Source organism: Miniopterus natalensis, chromosome 11 (genome assembly GCF_054644295.1).
Source record: "Miniopterus natalensis isolate mMinNat1 chromosome 11, mMinNat1.hap1, whole genome shotgun sequence".
NCBI classification, from domain to species: Eukaryota; Metazoa; Chordata; class Mammalia; order Chiroptera; family Miniopteridae; genus Miniopterus; species Miniopterus natalensis.
This window is the reverse complement of record NC_142091.1, coordinates 51707275-51733944: the sequence shown is the minus strand read 5'-3', so window position 1 is coordinate 51733944 and position 26670 is coordinate 51707275. Positions and strand designations below refer to the sequence as shown.

The following is a 26670-nucleotide window of genomic DNA, read 5'->3' as shown; positions in this document are numbered from 1 at the left end:
ATATTCATATGGTCAGGATTTATTCTCTGTCTCTTTCAAATCACTTAGGGGACTGTTTATTACATGAACCCTAGAGGCTGTGAGGCCATTTAGAACATGAAGAAATTGTTTCTTTCTATGTGTCTCATCTTAGTATAAATTGTTTCCTCTGATTGCTTCCTTTTTCGTAATATATTGGTTAGGAACACTGGTGTTAGAGTTAGAAAGATGGGGGTTTGCATCCTAGTTCTGCCACATTATAGCTCTAATATTTGTCAGATTATATAATCTCTCAAAGTTCAGTTTTATCATCTATAAAGTGGGAATAATACCTACTTCTTGGTATATAGCAAAAGTGCTAAATCAAGATTCTTTACAAAAATTCAATTTACATTGCTTTCACTAAAAACATATTGTTAAAATAAGTTTTAATAACAAAGGATTTTTGTATCAGTAAATAAGTTTTTTAATGTTAAAGTAATTTTATCTCATTTTTAATGATATTTTATAATGTATGTAATGTATTAGTACAGACATATATATGTAGATAAATACTGTATTTGGGGATGTGGGCTTAAAAATATTTTTTTACCAGGGATGCATGATCAAAAATATTAGAAGACCGTTGGACTAGAAAGTGTTTAATTTAAATACTCTGAACACTAGAGTGTTTACTCTAACCTTCCAAAAGCAAGTTATAGTGGAAGTCAGGTTGTAAGATGTAGTTGTTTGGCTTTCCTTTGCCTTAGATCCCCTGTATTCCTTGACCATATTTTCCAAATAAAATGTTGAGACATAATGGTTTCACAAGCCTAAATGTACTAAGAACAACAGAGGGTCAGAAAAGTTGAATGATACCTTTAGGTTATAAAAATTGGGTGTAGCCCTACTGGTGTGGTTCAGTTTTGTGAGCATAGGCACATGCCCAGTTGTGGGCTCGATCCCTGGGGGGTGGGGGTGCAGGAGGCTGCCGATCGATGTTTCTCTCTCATCAATGTATCTATCTCTCTCTCCCTCTCCCTTCCTCTCTCTAAAAGTCAATTAAAAACATAAAAATGGCTATAATAGTTCTAGCAAGGCTCTTGATCAGGGATGGGGAATGTCTGGTCCGTGAAATCATTTGGTCTGGCTCTGCCAAGGCAACTGCAGGTGGGATTCAAAATTCAATAAATCTAGGAGCTTTTTTCATAGCTATTTTCAAGTTGATAATTTTGTATTGCCCATGAATGGTGTTACAAATATCCAAATGGCCCTTGACAGAAAAAAGTTTCCCCACCCCTGCCCTAGATCCCTGTAGGATGCAATGAGTTCATTTTCCTTCTCTAGAAAGAATATAATAGTTGCTTTAATGATCCTTTTGTAAGCCTAATACAGAGGATCCCTGGGGGAGCTTGGATAGTCTCTTGAGCCTGTCATTTCCAGGTACTGAAGTTCTTAAGGGACGTTTTAACTCTTCCAAATCACTTTAGGGAACTTTTAGTGCATGGACTCTAGAGGTTGTGAGGCCATTTAGGACATGAGGAAATTGTTTCTGCCTATGGGTCTCATTAACCATCAATAACTATTGTTTCAGATAATTGAAATAATAGAATCCTTGGAGTAGATATATAGGTCATGGTGCTTGCCACCAAATAGGGAATGTTGAATGAGTGCACCCTATCTTGGGGCAAGTTTCATGTTGCCCATGTTAATTTTGGTTGCACATTCCTGATAATACTTAATTTAATTACTATAACATGAAATAATTTTAAATATAATGTTAACTAACATTTCATAAATATATTCTATGCTATAAAGAACTGCATTAATAATTTGGGGAATTTAAACTCATCTGGAAATTTTAGTAATGTCCTATCATAAAAGGCATTGATGATTGCAATTCACTGATCATCTTAGAGTTGTACTTGGCTCTATTTGGATATTGATTTTATTTATTTATTTTATGTTATTATTTATTTTATTTTATTTTATTTTAGTTAATCCTCACCCAACAATCTTTTTTGCCATTGATTTTTTTTTTTAGAGAAAGTGCAAGAGAGGGAGAGGTGGAGAGAGACAGACAGACGGACATCGATGTGAGAGAGACTCATTGATTGGTTGCCTTCCACGTGCGCCCCAACTGGGGCCAGGGATCCAACCCACGACCCTTCAGTGCATGGACTGATGCTCTAACACATCGAGCAACTCCGGCCAGGGCATGTTGTTTGTACTTTTGTGATTACAAACAATGCTTCCGAAAACATTGTAACGCAAAATTCCTTGTGTACTTCTCTAACTAGTTGGATAAAGTAGAATTACTGGGTCAAAAGGGGTGTGTTTTAAAATTTGTATTATTAAGTTGTACCTATTTATACTCTCACTAACTGCATAAGGGTTCCTGTTTCTATTTTTTAATTACGTTTATTCAGTATTAAACATAGCCAGTGAAATAATTCTCCTATGATATTAATTTGATCATGTCATTTTCTTTTCTTTTTTTCTTTTTTTAGAATATATCTTTATTGATTTCAGAGAGAGGAAAGGAGAGGGAGAGAGAGAGACAGAAACATCAATGATGAGGGAATCATTGGTCGAGCCCACAACCCGGGCATGTGCCCTGACCAGGAATCAAACCCTGCTCTCCTGGATCCTAGGTCGATACTCAACTGCTGAGCCACACCCGGCCAGGCGATCATGTCATTTTCTGACTGAAGACACTATTATGCTTGTCTTTTATCCCTTAATAATAACAGCTGCCATTATTTTAGGGAATCAATAACATATGCTAGATACTTTACATATGTTCACACTTCCTTCTCTTTATTTTATAGATGGTTCAGAGAGATTGTGGCTTAGGTCACACAGTTAATAAGTGGCTGAGCTGGGCTTTGTTACCAATTTCTTACTTACTCCAGAAATAATCTCTGCATATACAAGCATAAATGTTTGTGTGTATAGGTATATGCATGTGTGTGCATAGAGAAAAGTGTTCAATAGTCATAAATTTAAAAAGTTGTTGACATATGAGCAAAGTAAAATTTACTCAGTAGCCAGTGATTTTTAAAACATGGTTTATGGATTAATAACTTGTGTTAGAATCACCTGAGGTGCTTTTTAAAATGATAGATGCCTGACATCTACCCCAGGCCTATGGAGAGATTGAAGAACTTGGGAGCTTGATAGGAAATCATATGGAGTAGGAAGACTTTCTTGCACTTTTGAAACATTAGACAGCTTCTACTCTTGTTACTCATCAGTCAACCTTGAGGGTGAGGCATTTTTATCATTCAAAGTAGAGGAAGCTAAAGGGGGAAAAGAAATGGTCCTGGCAAGGTAGGTTGGGGCCAAATGATAGGATCATAAGTTGAACCACTCACTGATATTTAGTAATATTGACAAGCCACCTGATCTTCCCAGGTATCAATTTCCTCATCTTTATGAGATTACAGAACTAAGTTTGCAAATATAGCACAGTGCTTAACAGCACTCTGAAGTCATATTTCCTGGGCTTAAAATTCTGCCTCTGCTACTTAACTAGTTCTGAGACTTTAAACAAGTTACTTAACTTCTCTGTGCCTCAGATCTGTCAAATGGGGATAATATTAACCTCATAGTGTGTTGTAGCTTAGATAAAATGAGTAAATATAGGGAAAGCTCTTAGAACAATACCTGGCACATCAAAGTGGCAGGGAAGTCTTAACTATATATCCCTTCCAGTTCTACTGTCTTCCAATTCTTGAGATTTTGACTCATTACCAGATGCCTATTTTGAACCCTAGAACACAGGAATTACTTAAGAGGACTCATTAAAAACCATAATTAAAATCCATGAGTCAGTTTTTGGAGCTACCATCCCCACAATTGCATTAGATTATGAACTAAAATTGGGAGTGCATTTCCCAGTGGACACATTGCACAAGTGTTTCTTTCTGAAACCTGTTTAGAAAGATGGCCTTAGAGGCTTAATTAAGACTATAAACCCTGGCGTCTCCCTGGGATGCTAATATTCATTTACAAAGATTGATTGAACTAATGCCATTCTGGTTGCTTCATTATTTTTCTGTTGTTTCTGATGTTGCTAGTGTCTGGCCACTGTTTGGCATATATTTACTGTAAAGCACACTGTGTAACAGAAAGTGATGTGGTAAAATAGTGTATGTACACTTGAGGATCACAGCAGTGAACTCCAAGACCAGTGGTCCTTCTTTTAGTCCTCACCTGAGGACATGCTGAGAGAGAGAGAGACGTTGAGAGAAACATTGATCAGTTACCTTCCTACATGCCCTGACTGGGGACTGAACCCGCAACCCAGGCATGTGCCCTGACAGAATCAAACCAGCAACCACACAGGTGCATGGGACGATGCTCGACCAATTGAGCCACTCAGGCTGGGCAGCAGTGAACTCCAGAGAACAGCTTTTCCTGAGTCATAACAGTTGCTAATGCATTAAGTTCCACTGAAAGAATTTAAAACCAAGGACGCAGCTTCAGTATAAGAAAAAGTCAGTAGCCCAGCTGGTGTGGCTCAGTTGATTGAGCATCCTCCCATGCACCAAGAGGTCACAGGTTCGATTCCTGGTCAGGGCACATGTCTGGGTTGCAGGCTCGATCCCCAGTAGGGGGAATGCAGTAGGCAGCTGATCGATATTTCTCTCTCATCGATGTTTGTATCTCTCCCTCTCCCTTCCTCTCTCTGAAATCAATAAGAACATATTTTAAAACAAAGAAAAAATAAAATCAGTAAAAAATGAGCCAAGATCTTTAAATCTTTATCTTGATTTAAAGATTTTCATACCATTTTTTTCCTCGTTGGAGTAGAATCCTTGATAAATAAAACAGATACTAGCAGAACTACCCTGCTTGGAGAAGTTAAAGTAAATGTCCTGGAGCTGTGCCTACCTGCCTTTTTTTCACTTATTCCCAGTCCGCCCAAATGGCCTTTGAATCACTTTTGAGGAACCCTAGGACTCCTAAGCTCAAAGGTTAAAAATGAATGATATACTTGATTATAAGTTTATTTTGCCTGTAGCATATTTTTTATTTTCCATAATAAAATTGTGAATACATAAAACTAATTCCTGCCCTGGCCAGTTTGGCTCAGTGGTTAGAGCATTGGCTACAGACCGGAGGGTCTTGTGTTCGATTCCCAGGCCCCGGTCGGGGCACATGCAGGAGTCAACCAATCAATGTGTCTCTCACATCGATGTTTCTGTCTCTCTCCTCTCTTCCCTCTCTTCCCTCCCTTCCACTCTCTCTACAAATCAATGGGAAAAATATCCTCATGTGAGGATTAAAAAAACACAAAAAAACTAATTCCTTGTTTATGGGTCCTGGATCCCATAATTTATCTGGTTTATCTTTATTGCTCTTCCTCCCCTTGGGATACACCCTGTTCTTCATCCTCTTTCTGGTGGCAAACTTAGCGCTTTGTGTACTTTCACTGGAGAAGAGATTGATCTGGCATTTGTGCTAGAAGGTCTCTACTTGAAGAAAAGAAAAACCTTCTTTATGAACATAAACTTGATTAAAACCCGTCTTGAGCTCAGACTGTTTCTTTTTATTCCTTAGATTTGTCTGCCTCTGCTCATTCCAAGGTGGTCATCTTCACAGTTAACTCTTTGGGTAGCTCTCAGTCCTACCTTGATGTAGTGCAGAGAAATGTGGATATGTTCAGAGCCCTTGTCCCAGCTCTGGGACATTATAGTCAGCACAGTGTCCTGCTTGTTGCATCTCAACCAGGTAAAAGGTTTTATTTTAAGTGAATTTGTTAGCCCAGTGCATCAATAGAATTGCCATTACTGATAAAAGTCTTAAAACTATATTATAAAGGGACAACTAGAGTATTCAGTTAAAATGCTCTTATAATGACCAATGCAATATTTCCATATCCTCTCATACAGTGACTTCGTATGACTGGCATTAACTAGAAAGCTACAAATGATAATTTTTTATGTAATACTACTATAATTATGTTCCAGCTTGTTAGTCATGCTTTTCTTAGTGAAAAATGGTTCAACTCCCAAGAGAAAAATGCAGTGGCTTATGTGAAAGATATTTTGTTAATTCTGAAGTGTCATAAATGTTAGCGAGCATGCCAGAGTACTTTTTGTATTTTAAATTGTTTGAAACTGTTTTACCATATTTTAAAATATTTTTAAAGCATTAGGTGTGGTACTGGACTCAAATTGGTGAACAAATTTTTTTAAACGTTCCCAGTGCAGGAGTATGGTATGCATTTCACTTGTTTTCCTGTAGTAATTGGTTGAGGGACACTGGTCTCTTTAATTCCTGACATCCTTCTGGCATGTAAGAAAAAAGTAGTTGTGTTTTTGTTCATAATCCTATACTGTATAGTGGTGGTATAGGAATCAATAATTTGAAGATAGAAATTCAAGTTAAGATAGATGTAAAAGAGAACTTGATCAACGAAAAAAAATTATCGTCTAGTTTTCTGTACCTCATTCTTATCCTTCTTGCTTAACTATTCTAGGAAATTATTTTCCACTCTTAACAATTTATATTTAACAACAAAATTATGTTAAATCATGCTAAAACCTGGTTCATGTTTTTAGTATATATTAGAAATATATTATGCCTTATAGTGCATTTAGGACCTAAGAAGAGTATATACAAGTTCTAATATACTTATTAAAATAATAAATACTTGTTTTTGAACTAGGCTAGAAGTGTATTTTTAAAAATCTTTACATTTTTACCTTGTGTGCAATATTTAGTGGAAATCATGACCTACGTGACATGGAAACTGAGTGCGTTTCCTGCAAATCGAGTGATTGGAATTGGATGCAATCTGGATTCACAGAGGATACAGTATATAATTACAAATGTTTTGAAGGCACAGACTTCTGGAAAACCAATATGGGTTATTGGTGAGCATGGAGAAGACAAAGGTAAGAAATACATTTTTACTAGTTATATTGATAACCTAAATCACTAGTGACCATTCTGTAAGTTTACCATTAGGCAAAACTCCTCAGTCAAGTTTTATATTTCCTCAAAATTATTTTCTTAAAATTTAAAACTTCTTGTGTGCTTTGATGCCAAAAATTAACAGCTGTTATGTCTGGGATAGAGGTAACTTAAAAATTTGTCCTTTTCTGTGTTTTCTAATTTTGTCATTATGGGTATGTAGTATTTATATAATTTTTAAGAAAATTGTTTTAAGAAAATACAGCAGTATTTTAAATCTGTATAAATCTGCACTGGCTACCTAGAAAGTTCAGTGCCAGAAAGAGTCAGACTCTAGAATAAACCTTTACAAAACCTCACAGTGTAATTCAAGCAGAAGTATTTCTCAGGTTGAAAATGCTAAACACTAAACACTAACCAATAGAACCCTAGAAAAGGGTAGCAAACAAGAACTTGGAGCAGACGTATTAGAGTAACAAATGTCTAGGGATTCAAACAGACCCACAACCTGAGTTTTCTCACTACTCCATTTGAATTCTGGTCCATGTCAATCTTTTGTTTATCTGATTATTGCCAATCTCCAAATTAGTTTGCTCTTTCCCCTCTAGTCTACCAAATTAATAGTGATATTAACCAAAACTTACACAGTATTTACTATATGCTTTCATATATTAATTCAGTCTTCCTAAATCATATTCCTCTTTTCGAAAACTTTCACTGGCTTCCTCTGAAAATCATTAAATTCCTTTACTTGGCATTCAAGGAGTCCCAAAATATAGCCCTAATCTTCCTTCTCTATTATAGTTATGAAGGTAATCATGTTATTGAAGAGCTGGAAGGGACCCAAGGGATCATCAATTATACTTTGTTTTAAGGAGTCAGAAATGGATGCAGGGATGGTAAGAGTGACCTGCCCAGGAACCTATAGCTTTCCTGGTCTAAGGACTAAAGCCCAGGTCTTGTGCCTCCCAGCCCCACCCTACTTACAGCTTTGCTTCAGCCACAGGGATCTTTGCCCACTCCTTTTACCTCCTTCATAATCCCTTCTCCCTCTCTCTCAGCAAATTTAAATCTCATCCTTCAAGGTCTCGGTCAGGCCCACCTTACGTATACTATGAAGCTTTTCCTGATGACATCACTCCACAGGGATTTTTTTTCAGTCCTTTGAGCTAGAAGTAGTTGTTAGCTATATGGTAATAAACCATATATTGTCTCATGATGCTTATTCTTTTGTGAAACTGCTGTTTATTCTGATCCATTTTGAATTTTGTGTTTACACTTTCTCCTTATTAAAAGTGTAAATTATTAAGCTGTCTTCTAGTTGAAAAAGTCATGCATTCACATCTCAAAAAAATTAAATAAACAAAAAGATATACAGTGAAAATTAAGTCTCCTTTCTATGCCAGACACCCAGTCCTCTTTCTGTAAAAACAATCAGTTACCAGTTTCTTGTGTAACCTTACAGAAATGTTCTGTGCATAGAGAAGCACATATATGAAATATAAATCATATGTTATTCTCTATCTTGCCCTTTTACTTATTGATATGACTTGGAAATGATTACTATATATATACTTCATTTTTTAAAACTACTGGATATACCAAAATTTATTTAACCAGTCAGTCCCTCTAATAAGTTACAATTTTTGAATGAATTAGAATTTTTCACAATATGGTTGCATTAATGTCACAAATTGTAAAGAGAAAATAAAGTGTGGTATGACAATAAATAAACCTAAGCCACTGTGCTGACTGCTGTTAGAACTATATAGATGTATAAGAACCTGACCTTGTTTTTAGGAAGCTTAGAATCTAATATGGGAAATGACTGTAATAGAAGGCAGTATTGACTTGCTATGAGAGAGGTCCAAGGGAAGTAGGATAAAAACACAAGGAAGGCTATGGTAATTCTGTCTTCAGTTCTCAAGTGGGAACTAGAAATAAGAGGTGTAGGTGCATGTAAATTGGGATCACTTAAGTATAATATGTAATACTTGACACATAAAAATCCACACTCAATTATTAAGAACAGTACTGATACCACTAAAGCTACCTATGTATTTCCCAACCCATCTCCCTGTCTTCCATTTAGATACCACTGTCAGATCACTTTTTATCCTGTCTTCTACTTTGTGTCAGAGATGTGGTATCCATGAATTGGTATACTTAGCTTGGGCCTGAAGCCAGAAATGGATAAGAGGCTCCCTCTGCTGGTTTCATGTGTAGATACCAACTGATTATATTTTTGTGTAAGTGATTCTACCACAGTAACAGCAATTATAATTATCTTATATTGAGTGGCTACTATGTGTATTAAATGGTTTGCATATCTCACTCTGAGAAGGAAGCGGGTGATTTTTCAGATTAATAGATGAGGAATCTTAAAACTCAGGTTAACTAGTTTGTTTGTGATTATACATCTAGTAAGGGCAAAACTGAGGTTTGAACCCTGATCGACTCCAAAGCTATACTTTTTCTTGCTGTGACTTAATTAGATAATTTATCTAAAGCATTTAATACAGTGTCTGGCATCAAGTAAACACTTGATTATTATTACAGTAATCAGCAAGATGGTTATGAATAAAAAATTGGCAAAAGAACATGTAAAACTACTTTGAAGTAAAGCAACATTAGGATTTGGAAACATAATAATAGCAGATGTGTAAGTAAAATTATTCTCTTCAACTATTTTAGAGACAAATGACAACTACAGCCTAGGGGAGAAGTCACATGAGATACAAGACCCTTTAGGAGCTGTTTCCTGCTTCCTTCCCCAGCTTCATCTGCCATTCTGCCAGGCATTCTGTGCTAGTCAGATGGTCAACTTGCAGTTTCCTGAATGGTTCATGCGCTCTCTTGCCTCCTTGCCTTTGCACCTGATGCTTCTTTTCCCTGAACATTCATTCACTTGGCTAAGTTCTGCTTACCTTTCAAGACTGGGCTTGAGTGCCACCTCTCCCAGGAAGCCTTCCCTAATTATCCAGGTTAAGTAAGTTTATGCCGCTAACATCACACTGTGTTATAACTGCATATTTACCTGTTTACCCCATCAGACTGTACGCTCCTTGGAATGGTCTCAGTACATGTGTTTTGAAATGAATGACTAATCTAGACACCATCTCGTGACCAAAGGTCATTCATATTATTCCTCACCATATGTTTTGGGAATTGCAGCTCAGTCGTACCCCAGGCAGTCGGTACAGCACATTTAGTGTGTCATTGGTGGAAAATGTAACTATTGCTAGAAGGGGAAAAAGTGTTTATTTAATGTTTAATGCAGGTACCTTTGACTACAAACAATCATCACATCTTAATCCTAAGAGAGTTATTGACAAAATATAATTATTCATTTACTTTTTAGTGACCACATGGGGTGGCCAAGAAGAAGTAATGAGTCATAACTCCCAGGTACAGCTATCCAGCAGGTAACACTGAGTGTAAATTTGCATTTAACCAACAATGATGTCCTTTGTTGCTAACATAAGAGCTGTTGACCAGGCTTCTGCAGATAAAACTGGCTAGTATGGACAAATCCAGAAGTACAAGGGAGCAATGTTTTCTGTTCTTTGATTTCTTATCTGAAAGTGAAGCTGAGAGTGCTTTGCAAACTTTATTTCAGATACACAGTTGACATTTAAAGGGTAGAATTGGTTCCTGATTTGTAGATAGTAATGTACTGCTCCTATATCTAAACATCTGAGGATTTTGAGAATTTTCTTAAATGTAGAAGAAAATTTCTGCATACCACTTAAAAAAGAACATGCACTTATTAATCACACATGAATACATTTAGAAATTAGTCTAACATGAATGGATAAGCCATATTATAAGTGCAGGCAAAAACAAAGTATAATGCACAGAACCTTGTATCTTTCACTTTATTCAGAAGCCTTCTGGGGGTATGGAGCCTATAGGTTGGACTCTACATATATTTTCATGCCATTTGTTGTTTCACCATCACATAATGACATACTTTCCTACAGGCTGAGTGGTGGAGATTTTTAGCTTTTTAAACCTTCAGTGTGTGGTTTTTAACTGGAAAGAATATTCTCTTATTGATAAAAGGAGTATGTTGTACATTCTATTCTAATCTGATTCTTTATATAACCCTGCATTTATAGCTTTTAAAAGGAAGGAATTCAAACATGTTTTTTAAATTTTTTAATTTTTTTATTAGTTAACCAAAATAATTATGCTATTATAAAACTCTAAATACTGCAGATACCTATAAAGTAGAAAGTCAAAAGGTGGGGTAATTCCATTCTCTAGAAGCAGCTACTAACAATTTAGTGTTCACATGTTCAAACCTTCTGCAAACATCATTGTTTTTATTATTTTTATAATAATAGACCTATGTTATTTGTATTATCTTCCAACTTGCTTTGTTTTCTTAATAATAAATCTTGGACATTTTCCATATTGTACATATAAATCTACTTTATTCTTCTCTAGATACATGGCACTACATTGGATAGTGATTTATTTAACCAGTCACTTTTGATTAATTGTTTCAAAAATTTTTTCTGTCTCAAGCAAGGCAAATATAATTATATGTATATCTTTGCACACTTGAGCATATTGCTATAAGGACAAATTCCTAGAAGAAGAATTTCTAGGTCAGATGTTGCCAAATCTTTTTCCTAAAGATTACATCACTTTACACTCTCACCAGCAGTTATGGGAATGCCTGTTTCTCTGTAGCTTCTCTAAAAGTAGTTACCAATCTTTTTAATATTTGCCAATTTTGATAGGCAAAAGTGGTGTATTTATTGTTTTAACTCGTTTAGTTAACTGGTGGTGGTGAGCATCTTTTTATGTTAGTAAGCCATTTGTATTTTTGTTTGTTTGTTTTAAGTATATTTTTATTGATTTCAAAGAGAGGAAGAGAGAGGGAGAGAGAAATAGAAACATCAATGATGAGAGAAAGTCATTTATCTGCTGCCTCCTGCACACTGCCTCCTGCACGCACACTCCTTGCTGGGAATTGAGCCCTCAGCCCAGGCATATGCCCTGACTGGGAATCGAACCTCGATCTCCTGGATCCTAGGTCAATACTGAACCCCTGAGGCACACCGGCCGGGCTGTTATTCAGCCATTTGTATTGTCCCTCTGTGAACTGCCCATCTGACATTTTAAGAAAAACCTTAATCATTAGTTTATCTGTAGGTTTTCCTAATAATTACTGTATAACTCTTATTTCTGTGTTATAAAAATATGTAATTAATACTTTAAACAGAAGGTAAAACTAAATGCATATTTTATTCATTTTCTGAGTTGTCTTTGTTTTGTTTTGTTTGTAACCTAGAGCCATGGAACTATTAAGGGTAAAAGGCCAAAAATCCTGGTCTGTTGGACTATCAGTAGCTGATCTGGTTGACAGTCTTGTAAATGATAAAAAGAAAGTGCATTCTGTATCAATTTTAGCAAAGGTAATTGCTATCCTCATTCTCTCATCATATTTTTAAACTTTTATGTTATTAGTGTAAAACCAGAAAAGGTGCTATTCACACTGTAACCAGGTGTCTTCAGTGTCACCAGTTTTTAGAGTAATACATGGTTTTATTTTATTTTTTTGGGTTTTGTTTTGTTTTTAAATATATCTTTATTGACTTCAGACAGCGGAAGGAAGAGGGGGAGAGAGAGAGAGAGAAACATCAATGATGAGTCATTGATAGGCTGCCTTCTGCATGCTCCCTACTGGGGATCAAGCCCAAAACCCAGTCGTGTGCCCTGACCAGGAATCAAACTGCAATCTCCTGGATCATAGGTCGATGCTCAACCGCTGAGCCACGCCAGCCAGGCTAAAGTAACACATGGGAAGACAGTTTGGTCTAAGCCCTATCCTGCTTGGCTGTGGAAATTCTGGACTTCTACCATTCCCATGTAATTTTGGGGAATTTCCAAGAAGCATTTATATATTCCATAAATTTCTTCTGGTTGTCATTTATCACCTTAGCCAGCCAGGTCACCGCAGACTACTGACCTGCCCTGTGGTCTTAGCTGGTCATCAGTTTGTACTCTCCAGTTCAGTTTGTCCTTTACCCCTTAATCTCAAGCATAAAGTCTCAAAAGCACAGCTAAGACCAGGCACAAATGCTTAGCCAAATTTTCTTGAAAACTTAGGAATACCAGGAGAAATAAAACATGGAAAGGAAAACTTAAAACAGGTTATTGTATTTGACTGTACCCAGAGCCCACTCTATGCCCCTCCCCTGGGAATCTACTCTGACAGTCTTTGTTCTTACCCCCCATATTTTTTCTGCTACGCATATTGCAGGGGGCTAGCTTCCCTTCCCACAAAGGGGATGTCTTTGACCAAGTTCCTCCCATCTTAAAAAAATTTCTGAAATAATAACTTGAGTTTAGAAAATAAATGAACAAAATTTTTTAAAAAGTTCAACTGTATGATTTTGTACAAGAGTTAAGAGGAAGAAAGTAACCATATTTATGATATTAACTTGTTTGCAATGATTCAGCTCTATTATAATCTAATTTTATTCATTTCAGGGATATTATGATATAAATAGTGAAGTATTCTTAAGTTTGCCTTGCATCCTTGGAACCAACGGGGTATCTGAAGTCATCAAAAGCACAGTGAAACAAGATAGAGTGACTGAGAAACTCCAAAGCAGCGCATCATCGCTCCATGGTCTCCAGCAACAGTTAAAACTTTGAGTCTAAAGTTCAGAGCTACCTGAAAGGAAAGGTCATTTAATTTTGCCAACATACATAGGCTTGAGAGCTTCCATATCTTTTACTTATCCTTACAGACTGCTTGGTTAAGGTAGATGGTTTCTTGGTTGGTTTTGTAATTTGAATTCTTAGGGAGTTAGATAAGGAGGGGAAAAAGTTAATTTTCTTTGTTGTTCTTGAGATATCTATATTCTTTAAACCTATAGTGGAGATGAACTTTGTCTGCAATATGCATCATGTAAAGTTATGTATCCTCAACTAGAAGCACATTCAGCACTTTGGAAATATTTTGAAAGTAATACATTTTTAGAAGAAAATTACTGTTACAGTAAATATGATAAGCTGAAAGCTCAATATGGATTTATGAAATCTATGCTAGGAACACTGTCAAAGGATCCACAGTTTAAGATATTAATGCTGCTTCTTTAAAATACAGTTAGTAATAATGGTAATAAAGCATTTTGTTTTCCCTCTTCAATTAATTAGCTACCAAAAAATAGAAAAGAATTTTACATGTACTTTAAAATAATAAAAGGAAAAGTGAAATTTTTTGTAATATATGAAGAAAAAGTATAGTTTCACTTCCAGTGGGACTGTCCGTTTTGGAATTTTCTATAACCTCTTTCTGGGCTATCAGATCTCTAACAATTCATAAACTCACTGTATGTAACATTAGTAGAATCAGAGAAATGTGTATTTTCAGTGAAAATAGATTGTGAATGAAACCCAAGCTGTTTACTTTAAAGCTCAAATATGAGGCTTTGATAAAAGCCATTGGTTTTAAGGGGGAGAAGTTGGATGGACTGAGTATTCTGAGCAGATCCTTTAACGATTCCTAAAAGAATGATCAGAGTACATACGCTTTGGTGATGGTTTAGTAACAGTATCATCATATGTAAAAGATCGCATATTGTTACTAAGGTGGCATGCAACTAATAGTAACAACTAACATGAACACTTCTTATAGTTCAGGCAGTGTGATGAGCACTTTATTATTTTATTGAATTCTCACAGTAACCCACTGAGGCAGGGGCTATTGTCATCCTCTTTTTATAGAGGAGGAAACTGAGCTTTAGTGATCAAGATCTCATGGTTAAAGGGCACTTATCTATACAACCTCTACTTTTTCTAAGTATTAGAAGAGGGAAAAGTCCTAATAGCCATAATAGTCAGCACAGGACCCTAAAGCTGGGGTTCTGTACCTTTCCATTCTCATTTAGGAACTTTTTATTTTTTTCCAACGTAGTTTTTAGAGAGATTCCCTGACTTCCTAGACTTGCCCTCAGCACTGAGGTAGGTGTTTGTTTATTTGGTCATTCAGGTAGTATTGACTGGGAGCCTTACTATACAGCAGGCACTGTATTTTGAGGCACTGCAGATACAGTGGTCAGCAAACCTGGGCTAGGTGTAAGCCCTTATGGTCCTTATAATCTAGTATGGGATACATAGTAATCAAATGTCACAAATAAATGTACAATTCAAAATGTAATAAGTACTGTGAAGAAGTCTAGGTGCTTTGAAAGCATATCATAAGTAAATCCAAACCTGGTCAAAGAGATAGGAACCCAAAGGTTTATAAGGACAGGTACATTCTAGCTAGAGAGGAAACAGCCAAACTAATGCTGATTTAGTACAATAACAGATGCTTATAATGATGGGCTTAAATCATTAAGAAAAGGTGGAATTATATTCAGTGCCCCATGTTGAAGAAAGGAGGACAGTATTTAATATGCTTGGAAAGATTCCCACCAGAATTAACTAGTATAAAAACCTTGGACATTTGAAGAGATGAACATTAGTTCTATGTAAGTTCACTAGATGGGTAGATTATTTTGGTGTTACTCTAACAATGTATCGTTATTGCCCATTTGTATGAGATAGGAAAATAAAAATGAAAGAACGATTCTTGAGTTTTTTTAGAAACACAACTAGCCTTTTCTAATATCAGATATCTAATATGCTCTTAAACAATAATCTAAGTACAAGATACTGTATTATAGATGAATTGCCAATAATTCACTACATTAATTATAGAAGAAACATTTCAATAAAACAAATACTTATTGAGCATCTACTATTATTCCAAGTACTGTGTTAGAATCTGAATAGTCAAAGAGTAACAGCCCTTGCCCTATAGAATCCCACAATATAGAAGTAATTCTATCAGATAGTTCCTTCAGTGTTGAATATTATCAGTCATGTTGAAAATTTCATATATGTCAAGAAGTGGTATCACCACCACCTCACTATGATTTGGTAATAATTTGACATTTGTGATGCTGCTATTAAGTTTCACTTTTTTATTTTTCCAAAATCATGCAATCTCGCTTGTTATGATTTTTAGTGGGGCTGGGATTAAAATGATTCTTTGATATTGTAGCAGAAGTAAATATTTTATTTTTCCAGTTTTACATTTTAGTTTTCCTTAAATATCAAAAATAGTGAAAAAATAAATTTTGACTTTAAAATCACCAGGAAATGTCTAATTTATTGAGTGGAAGGAAATTTATCCAGATTGAGGAGAAAGATTCTTTCATATAATTCTCTGGTCCCCAAGATACTTAGTTATTTCATTTTAAGTGGCTTAAGTGCAAAATGAAGAGACTGGATTATGTTGTGTGTGTGTGTGTGTGTGTGTGTGTGTGTGTGTTTTAATGTTTCTTTATCTTTATTGTTGAGACCATTACAGATGTCCCCCTTTTAACCCCACTGATCCCCTCCACCCCACATCCATCCCACCCCCAGGCCCTCCCCACACCAACGTCTACGTCCACATCCATGGGCCATGCCCATAAACATACAAGTTCCCTGATTAATCCCTCCCCACCCACACACCCCTTCCCGCCTTCCCTCGGAGATCCCTCAGTTTGTTCCAAGCTTCTATGTCTCTGGATCCACTTTGTTCATCAGTTTATTTTGTTTATTATATTCCACATATAAGTGAGATCATTGGTACTTGTCCTTCTCTGACTGACACATTTCACTTAGCATAATACTCTCTAGTTCCCTCCATGCTCTGCCAAAGGCCAAAAGGTCCTTCCTCTTCACAGCTGCATAGTATTCCATGGTGTAAATGTGCCACAACTTTTTTATCCACTCATCTACTGATGAGCACTTGGGCTGTTTCCAAATCTTAGCTATTGTTGGATTATGTTGTTTTCAAACTTTAAAAAATTATTTTTATCAAGAAAACTTTTTAATATATTACCTGCACTCCCCTAATTGATAAAAGCAGAGTTGCTCTAAGTGAAGGCACTCAGTTGCTCTTGAGTAAGCTGTGGCTTTAAGAACAGTTTGATTCCCGGCTGGCATGGCTCAGTGGTTGAGGATCCAGGAGATGGGGGTTTGATTCCCTGTCAGGGCACTTGTCCAGGTTGCGGGCTGGATCCCCAGTGGGGGTTGTGCAGGAGGCAGCCGATCAATGACTCTCTCATCATTGATGTTTCTCTCTCTCTCCCTCTCCCTTCTCTCAGAAATCAATAAAGACATATTTTTAAAAAATAGAACAGTTTGAAAACCACAGTGCTTTTAAGTGACTTAATAAAAGAAGTGCAGTGGCAAGATAGACTGCCTTATAGTTTCGTTTGGAGCTATATGCTTTACTAATGTACGGTGTCCATATTTAAAAATATATACATATACAGTTTTTATTTGTGTGTGTGCGTGCAACAATTTATGATGCTTCCACGTGGTTTCAATTACACCCTCTTTGTATATGTGACCTTCACGTAGAAGGGAATTAATACCACAACTTGTGCCTCATTAGCACTAAGCTAAAATAATCCAAATTATCACACATCAAAAACAAGTTTTACAATACCTTTAATAACATTGTACTTATAAAACTGGTGATGATGTGCAATGACTAATATAAATGACTATGAAGAACTTTTATTGGCAGCAGAAATTCAATTAAGATCGAGTATTCCTGTGTTGTACAAGGAAATAAGGATCTGAAGACAGCCTTGCTCTCAAAGACTTGTACTTTTGACGGTGGAGAGGCTAGTACACAAATCTAATGCAAGATAGAATGCAGTCTGTATTATCGTTTATGCCTGGGCACAGAGAAGTTCTGACTCGGGAATGGTTTCCTGGAGAAGAAATGACTGCCAGGCTTCCTGTGAAAGGAGTGCTCTGCACTTGGCCCTGGCGAATGTAGTGTTAAGAACTTACAGGCTTCAAACAAAACCCCTGATAATCAGAGAGACCCTCTCATCTTAGAATTGTTTGAAAAAACTTCAGCCGAGTTAGAAGTGCACTTGCTTGCTGTTATCACAATGGCAAGTCAGTGGCAGTTTTCTGACTCCCAGTCCAGTGCCCTCCCTTCGATGAATCAGTCATTAAAGCTCATTGGCAAGACCTTCACAGTACTTCTTCCCCTCCCTGCACCTGCTCCCGTAGTCTAGGGGCAACTGTGAAACACCTGCCGAGTGCCCCAGCCCAGTCTCCACCCTTGAAACAAGCTGCCTCACGGCTGGGACCCCACCGGGCCTGTGCAAGTACCGCACCTGAGCAGCAGGTGGGTGGGAACCGACCCAGCTTCAGCGGTGACCTCGGAAGTGATGTAACGGAAGCGGAAGACCAGTCGTAGCGGCCGACTTCCTGTTGCTAGAGGCGGGGAGGGTGGGGGCTGGCTACTCGGTGTGCAGTTGTGAGGGGAGGCTTGGGGCAGCCCGGGAGCGGCTGACCCTGTGCCTACTGGACGGAGCAGCGAGGTGGCCGCCATGGCGGGGTCGGAGAGCCAGCTCAAGAAGATGGTGTTCAAGGTGAGGCCGCGACGCGTTCCTCCCCCGGCGCGCCCCCACCGCTCCCTTCCCGTGCCCGGACCGGCCTTCCCCGACCCAGTCCAGCGAGCCTGCCCGGCGGGCCGGGATCCCCAGTGTGGTCCTCGGGCGCCTTTGCGGCCCCCAGCCCAGAGGTCCCGTCGCCTGGAGTCGGTACCCGATGCCGGGCCCGGGAGGGTGGGGGGCGGCGACTGTCAACAAAGGCGGGGAGGCGAGGCCGTCTGCCACCTGCCGCCCGCCCTCCTCTCTTTGGGTTGAGTTTGGAGCAGTCGCTGGGGCAGTATAGTTTTCTTTCGTTTTTATAAATACGAAGAGAAGGTTGTACTTAATTCTCGACCTGGGGCGGTGCTCCTCCACTACGTTATAGGGATCCGCCAGCCTTCGCTCTTCCCTGGAAGCCCCCAGAGATTGTGCCTTTTTCAATTTTGTATTCCTCACACACCTCAGTTCCCGACCGGCGGGAAATCAGTGAATATTGGTGAGTAGGCTCGATTTTAAGTAAAAACATCCGGAGAAGCCAAAATACCAGTACCTAACTACCTCGGATAAAATAAGTAGAATTGCATTACCATTTCAGGGACTTTGATTTGCAAAGAGTAACTGGCTTTTCATTTATTTTTTAAATTTTGTTTTTCAATTACAGTTTACATTCAGTATTATTTTATATTAGTTTCAGGTGCACAGCATAGTGGTTAGATAAGCATATAGTTTACAAAGTGTATCCACTTGGCATCATACATAGCTATTACAATATTATTGAATATATTCCTTAGGCTGTATTTTACATCTCATGACTATTTTGTAACTATCAATTTGTACTTTTTAATCCCTTCACCCAGCCCCCCGACTCCCCTCATCTCTGGCAACCATCAGTCTATTCTCTGTATCTATGAGTCTGTTTCTATTTTGTTTTGTTCTTTAGATTTCACGTAACAGTGAAATCATACAGTGCTTGTCTTTGTCTGACTTACTTCACTTAACATTAATACCCTCTAGATCCATCCATATTGTCACAAATGGTAAGATTTCATTCTTTATTAAGGTCAAGTGATATTCCATTGCATATATGCACCACATCTTGTTTATCCACTATTGATGGGCACTTGGGTTGCTTTCTTACCTTGCCTATTGTAATAACACTGCAGTGAACATAGGGGTGCATATATTCTTTTGAATTAGTGTTTTGGGTTTCTTTGGATATATTCCCAGAAATGGAATTGCTGGGTCATAAGTCAGTTCCATTTTTAATTTTTTGAGGAACTTCCTGTTTTCCACAATAGCTGCACCAACCTGCATTCCTACCAACTGCGCAAGTGTTCCCTTTTCTCCACATCCTCACCAACACTTACTTTTTGTTGATTTACTGATGATAGCCATTCTAACAGGTGTGAGGTGATATCTCATTGTGTTTTTAATTTGCATTTCTCTGATGATTAGTGACATTGAGTATCTTTTCATGTGTATGGACCATAGGAACAACTGTCTTTAATTGTATACTTCTTATAACATGAATTTATTTGCGTTGAACTTAATTTATAATCTTCCCAGTTCAACACTGGTATAATTTTTCATTTTTTAAAAAACAGGCATTTTGTCTATTAAAGCCATGAATTATTTTGGTAATTACTTCAAATATGGCACCTAATGCCAAAGTGAACTGGGTGTGGCTTTTCCCCCCCTTAAATTTGCCAAACCTAATTGGAAGAGATGTATGTGAAGTGATTGAGAATTGAATCTTCTGTAGTTCCCTGGGGTAGCTTTGGATGTTTGTCAGAGCAAGAATGATAGAAATTGAAGTAATGTAAATAATTTTCAATATTAATAAAACATATATATAAGCTTATTTCTTTGGGGAGAAAATTTTCCTACTCCGTAATCTTTTGTTGAAGAGAACATAACCTCTATGGAGAAAGTGACAGTTTTCAAAATACTCCCCAGGTCCCACCATGCTGTCTCAAAGGGTAAGGGATCCTTTGTTTTTACAGCTGCATAGTATTCCTTGGTGTAAATGTCCAAGAAGATGCTTGATATGATTTTAATCTTCTTGAACTTACAGAGATTTGTTTCATGTCCTAACATGTGGTCTGTCTTTGAGAATGTCCCATGTGCACTTGAGGAGAATGCATATTCTGTAGTTTTGGGGTGAAATGTTCTGTAAATGTCAATGAAATCCATCTGATCTAGTGTGTCATTTAGAATCACTGTTTCCTGGAGAGTATTATGCTAAGTGAAATAAGCCATCACATGATCTTACTCATGTGGAATCTAATGAACAAAATAAACTGATGAACAAAATAGATCCAGAGACATAGAAACATGGAACAGACTGATGAATCTCAAGAGAGAAGTGGGGGGTGGGGGAGTGTCAAGATTAACCTAAGAACTTATATGCATAACCCATGGACACAGACAATGGTGTGGTAAAGGCCTGGGGGGGAAGGGGGAAGGGGGAGGGAATCAATGGGAGAAAAAAGGGGACATTTGTAATACTTCAACAATAAAGATATTTTAAAAAATAAATAAAAAGTAAATGACATTTACAGCCATGAGGGAGATCACCAAATGAGTGAGTTTAGATAAAGAGGAGCAAGGACTGAGCCCTGGGGCTTAATAACATTAAAAGATTAGGAGATGGGAAAGAACAATCAAAGAGACTGAGAAGGAGCAGCAGGAAGGGGGACAAGGGTATAAAATTTAGAGAAAGAAAAATCATGAAAAAGATAAAAATTTCTAGATGCAACTACTAGTTAACAGGAAATACACAGGGCATAGGAGCATATATATTAAACTAAACCAAGGTGATGCAGTTAGCAAAATGCAAACCATGGGAGCCTCTGTAGGACAAATGAACCAATTTCATCAGATTCCAAGGGGTAAAAATAGAAATGGGCCACCTTGGCTGGTGTGGCTCAGTTAGTGATTGAGCGTCATCCTGTGCGCCAAGAGGTCACCAGTTCAATTCCTGGTCAGGGCACATGCCCAGGTTGGGGGTTTGGTCCCCTGTCGGGGTACATGCAGAAGGCAACCAATTGATGTTTCTCTCCCTCTCCCTCTTTCTAAAATCAATAAAAACATTTTTTTTAAAAAGATAGAAATGGGCCCATCACCTGATGAGCAGATAAATAAAATGTGATATATTTAATAATAATAATGATGGCATATTAGCCATAAAAGGAATGAAGTACTGATACATGCTAGCACATGGATGTACTTTGAAAACATGCTAAGTGAAAAAAGCTAGTCATAAATGACCACATAGTGTATCATTTCATTTATATGAAATGTCCAGAATAAGCAAATCGATAGAAACAGAAAGTTGATTAGCATTTGTCTAGGATGAATGGGGGCATGGGGTGGGTGGAATGAGGGTGTAATTGCTAAAGGGTACAAGTTTCTTTTGGGTCATTGAAAATGTTCTAAAATTGATTGTGGTGGTAGTTGCACAACTCTGTACTAAAAACCACTGAATTTTATATAATTCACTTTAAATTTGTGAATTATATCTCATAAAGCTGTTATCAAAAAGAAGAGGAATGGGAGGGAGAATTTATAGCTTAAGAGACCTAAAAGACATTTAAACAAGTTGCAATGTGTGGACTTTATTTGGATTTCAATTCAAACTAAGGAAAAAAAAGTGCGACAACATGTATGGACCTTGAGAATATCATGCTAAGCGAAATAAGTCATACAGAAAAAGTTAAGAACCATGTGATTTCACTCATATGTGGGATATAAAACTGAAAACAATAAATGAATTGTCCAGTTGGTGTTGCTTAGTGGTTGAGGGTCAAACCCATGAACCAAGAGGTCACTGGTTTGATTCTCAGTGTCAGGGCACATGCCCGGGTTGTGGGCTTGAACCCTAGTAGAGGGTGTGCAGGAGGCAGATTGATGATGTTTCTCTCTCAGGGATATTTCTCTCTCTCCCTCTCCCTTTCTCTCTCTCTAAAATCAATAAACATATTTTTTAAAACAAATGAATAAACAAGAAAAACAGAACAAAAACTCATAGACACAAACAACATTATGGTGGTTACCAGAAGGGAGGGGGTGTGCAGGTTAGTAAAGGGTAAAGGGAGTCAAATATGGTGACAGAAGATTATTTGACTTTGGGTGGTAGGCATACAATGCATTATACAGGTCATGTATTAAAGAAATGTGCACTTGAAATCTTTATAATCTTATTAACCAATGTCACCCCAATAAATTTAATTTTTTAAAAAAAAGGAAAAGAGACATGAGACTGCATATTTGATAATATTAAGGAAATGGTTATTTTAGTGTGCTAGTAGTATTGTGGGGTTTTTTAATGTAATTTTTTTAAATCTTTATTGTTGAAAGTATTACAGATATCCCCCCTTTTTTCCCCCATTGATACCCTCCACCCCACATCGGCCCCTTCCCCCCTAGGCCTTCACCACACTATTGTCTGTGTCCATGGGTTATGCATATATGCATATAAGTTCTTCGATTAATCTCTCCCCATTGATTCCCCCACCCCCACCTACTCACTGAGATTCATCAGTCTGTTCCATGCTCCTATGTCTCTGGATCTATTTTGTTCCTCAGTCTATTTTATTAGATTCCACATATGAGTGAGATCATGTAAAACTGAATAAGGAAGAAGCAGAAAACCCGAATAGGATAATCACAACTGATGAAATCAAAGCAGTAATTAATAAATCTGCCAGCAAACAAAAGCCCTGGTTGGGACGGCTTCACGGGGGAGCTAATTCTTTAAATTGTAGGGTTAGATAGTTTACTAAAAAATTCTCTTGCATTTTGAGGTAGGCCTGCAGTGCTGTGAACTTCCCTCCCAGGACTCTTTCGCTGTGTCCCATATATGGATTTTGGGTTGTTGTGTTCCTTTTCATTTGTTTCCAGGAAGTTTTTTTCTTTTTCTTGATCTTATTGGTAACCCATTCATTGTGTAGTAACATGTTATTTAGCCTCCATGTGTTTGAATGTTCTTGAGTGTTTTTACTGTAGTTGATTTCTAATTTCATGCCATTGTGATCTGAGATGCTTGGTATGATTTCAGCCTTCTTGAACTTGTAGAGACTGGTTTTGTGTCCTAACATGTGATCTATCTTTGAGAATGACCTATGTGCACTTGAGAGGAATGTATATTCAGCAGCTTTGGGATGAAATATCAATTAATATCTGTAAATATCAATTAAATCCATCTGATTTAGTGTGCCATTTATTCACTGTTTCTGTGTTGACTTTTTGTCTGGAAGAGCTATCCAGTGAAGTTAGTGGGGTGTTAAAGTCCACGACTATGAGTGTATTGCTATGGATCTCTCCCTTAAAGTCCTTAAGGTTATTATCGATAGGTCCTTATTTATTGCCATTTTAATTCTTTATGCCTATGTTTCTGTCTATATTTCTTATTATTATTACAAGTCCCTTCAACATTTCTTGCAATGCTTCTATTTTTACTTCTAATTACAGCAATCCCTTTAACATTTCCTACAATGCTGGTTTGGTGGTGATAAACTCCTTTAGCCTTTTTTTTGTCTTGGAAGCTCTTTATTTCACCATCTATTTTGAATGATAGCCTTGCTGGATAGAGTATTCTTGGTTTCAGATCCTTGTTTTGCATTACCTTGAATACTTCATGCCATTCCCTTCTGGCCTGTAGAGTTTCTGATGAGAAGTCATCTGACAGCCTGTGGGAGCTCCTTTGTAGGTAACAAATTGCTCTTCTCTTGCTGCCTTTAATATTCTCTCTTTGTCTTGAATTTGGAGCATTTTAATTATGATGTGTCTGGGCATGGGCCTCTTTGATTCTTCTTGCTTGGGATTCTGTGCCTCCTGAACTTGTGTGACCTTTTTCCTTTACCAGGTTAGGGAAGTTTTCTGTCATTATTTCTTCAAACAGGTTCTCTAATCCTTGCTTACTTTCGACCTCTTCTGGCACTCCTGTGATGCGAATATTGTTACATTCATTTCATGTTTTCCCCAGCTCCCTTAGACTGTCCTCCTGTTGTTGTTTTTTCTTTCTGGGTCTCTGATTGAGTAATTTTTTTTTACCCTTTCTTCTAATTCACTGATAAGGTCTTCAGCTTCCTCTAATCTGTTGTTTATTCCTTCCAGTGTATTCTTTATTTCTGCTATGTCATTCTTAATTTCCTGCATAGTTTCCATATCTTTTTTTCATGCTGTTGAGCGTCCTTAGAATCAGTATTCTGAACTCTATATCTGATAGATTGCTTATCTCTGTTTCATTTAGCTCTTTTTCTGGAGACGTCTCTTATTCTTTATTTGGGGTTTGTTTTTTTGTCTCCCCATTTTGGCTGCCTATTTGGGTTTGTTTCTGTGTCTTGGGTAGGCCTACTAGGACTCTCAGTCTTTTTGGATGGTCTCCGGTGCAGGCCAGTGTCAGACGCTGTTTGTGACTGGCCTTGAGTACCCTGTTTGGAGCTATGAACAACCCATGGCTTGAGGTCCCCTCTGCTGGGTCTTGGTGCATTTGGACAGGACCAAGATACACACCAAAGTGTGCTTTTCCAAGGCCTGGGTCCAGAAGCAGATCAGGCAAAGACTCAAAGCACTCTGACATCTGCCTCTGGCTGCAGGCAGATTAATCTGATTCTCTTAATGAGCCTCAGGCAGTAGAAACTCTAGGGGGTAGGAGGAGAGATTTTCCAGCAGGGTGGGGCAATTGCTTCCCCCTCAAGCAAAAGCTGCTTGGAAGGTAAATGTCTGCCTCTGCAGTCTGGGGGAATGACTTGGCACAGGAATCCAGAGGGATGCCCTCTGAGCTCCATCTCTAGAGCCCACAACCCTAGATTCTCCTCACAGGTCCAGTCCACTCTGCCCTCCCTCTGCTGGAGCCCAAGGTGAGTGGCTGCACAGGAAACGTTGTGCGTTGACTCTTTAAGAGGGTGCCTGCATTTCCAGCCGTCTCTCCCTGGCAGACAGAAACCTGGCTGCTTTTCACAGCTAGGTGTTATATGGGCACCTTTCTCAGTTCTGATATTCTTGTCTGGGAAGCCCAGTCTGGGGTTTAGACCCCAGAGTCCTCAGTGGGAACCCCCCACAGCTGAGATCTCCCTCCTGACCTTCAGCTGCTGCCTGTGGGAGCCCAGCCAGCCCTCTCGTGCCTCTGCACTTCCTCCCAGTCTCTGTGTGGTCTCCACTTTTCCTCCTTGGTTATGAGGGTGTTTTCCAGCTCGTCTTCAGTTGCAGTTGATTATTCAGGGTAGTTTTTCTATGTTTTAGTTGTAATTCCAGTTTGGTCCTGGGAGAGGGTCAGTGTGGCTTCCACTCAGTCCACTGCCGCCTTTAATCCTCCTAATGTAAATATTTGTTTATTTCTACTGGGGGAAGGAGAATAAAGAGAACTGTTTTCCAGTGTGCTGTCCACTGTGCACGCACATACCCCCCACACCAACAGTACCCCAAACGGAAAAGCAAAACAAAACCAAGCATCATAAATGAAAGCGCCCTCAAACTGCACCAATACTTCATATTTTGACTAAAAGAATAGATCCTGGGAGGATGTGCAAAATGCAAAATCAAGTGACCGGAAAATGCGGGACAAACAGCATTATTAATGAACAAAATATTTATATCACTGAACTAGTAACAGTTGATGTGCCCGCTGTCTGTAAAACTTTGAAACCACAAAGCTGATTTATTAAATCTAGTCCATGTCAGCTTCCAAAAACCAGAAAAGATTTTAGTTAGCTTCATTTTTTGGTGCCCATCAAAATTTTCTAGAAGATCTGGAACATTGTCCTTACCATCAATGTCTTCTGGTTTTGGTGCTTTGCTCTCTGACACTTGCCGAGGGGACTGTTCAGCTAACTTTCTAAGATTTGTTAAGCTGACTTAATAAGGGTAATAAATCATTAGATCTTGAGAACAGTTCTGAGGTCTTTTCCAGGGTGCCTCTGTCCTGTCTCATGGGAAAGTAGCCAGGGGGTTGTCCCACATCAGGGCTCAGGAACTGAAACATAACGTAGGTTAAGATGTTATCTTTAGCCTGTTGAGGCCCGTAACTTGTGATCATTATAGTAAGGTTGGTTACTGTTTTCTGCTGCCTTGGGGGTTGCTGATTATGGGGGATAGGCTAGGTCTCTGAGGGGTATAGGTATAGAGAGAGGATGTGATTTCTAGAGCTAGGATTTCAAGTTAAATTTAATCAAAGTCAGAAGGACCCTCAGTTTCACTTGTTTCATGGTTATAGTGTCATTTCTTTCTTCGAAGTTATTAGTGCTAATTTTTTTTTAAGTTTTCTTCTGCTCCTTGCATTATTTCGATTACTTCTTAGTTTCTTTTCTGTTTGTTTTGGTCTCTG

General features: G+C 38.1%; 2 protein-coding genes across 6 annotated transcripts in view; both read left to right on the top strand.

Moving 5' to 3' along the window:
* UEVLD (UEV and lactate/malate dehyrogenase domains) overlaps nucleotides 1-16184 on the top strand; it is a 34887-nt gene extending 18703 nt beyond the window's left edge. For 2 of the 3 annotated variants that reach the window (XM_016219436.2, XM_016219438.2), the window contains 5 exons: nucleotides 5527-5697; nucleotides 6693-6866; nucleotides 10247-10310; nucleotides 12191-12314; nucleotides 13393-16184. In XM_016219436.2, coding sequence (XP_016074922.2) covers nucleotides 5527-5697; nucleotides 6693-6866; nucleotides 10247-10310; nucleotides 12191-12314; nucleotides 13393-13560 — 701 coding nt within the window. In that variant the 3' untranslated portion in view covers nucleotides 13561-16184. Of the gene's footprint in view, nucleotides 1-5526; nucleotides 5698-6692; nucleotides 6867-9579; nucleotides 10311-12190; nucleotides 12315-13392 lie in introns of those variants that run through there. The other variant, XM_016219437.2, reaches the window with a different exon arrangement.
* Nucleotides 16185-18234: 2050 nt separating this feature from the next.
* The window catches only part of TSG101 (tumor susceptibility 101), a 39482-nt gene continuing 31046 nt past the window's right edge, over nucleotides 18235-26670 (top strand). The window contains exon 1 of one of the 3 annotated variants that reach the window (XM_087821769.1): nucleotides 18235-18344. In XM_087821769.1, coding sequence (XP_087677895.1) covers nucleotides 18303-18344 — 42 coding nt within the window. In that variant the 5' untranslated portion in view covers nucleotides 18235-18302. Of the gene's footprint in view, nucleotides 18345-18821; nucleotides 18841-26670 lie in introns of those variants that run through there. The other 2 variants (XM_016219441.2, XM_016219442.2) reach the window with 2 other exon arrangements.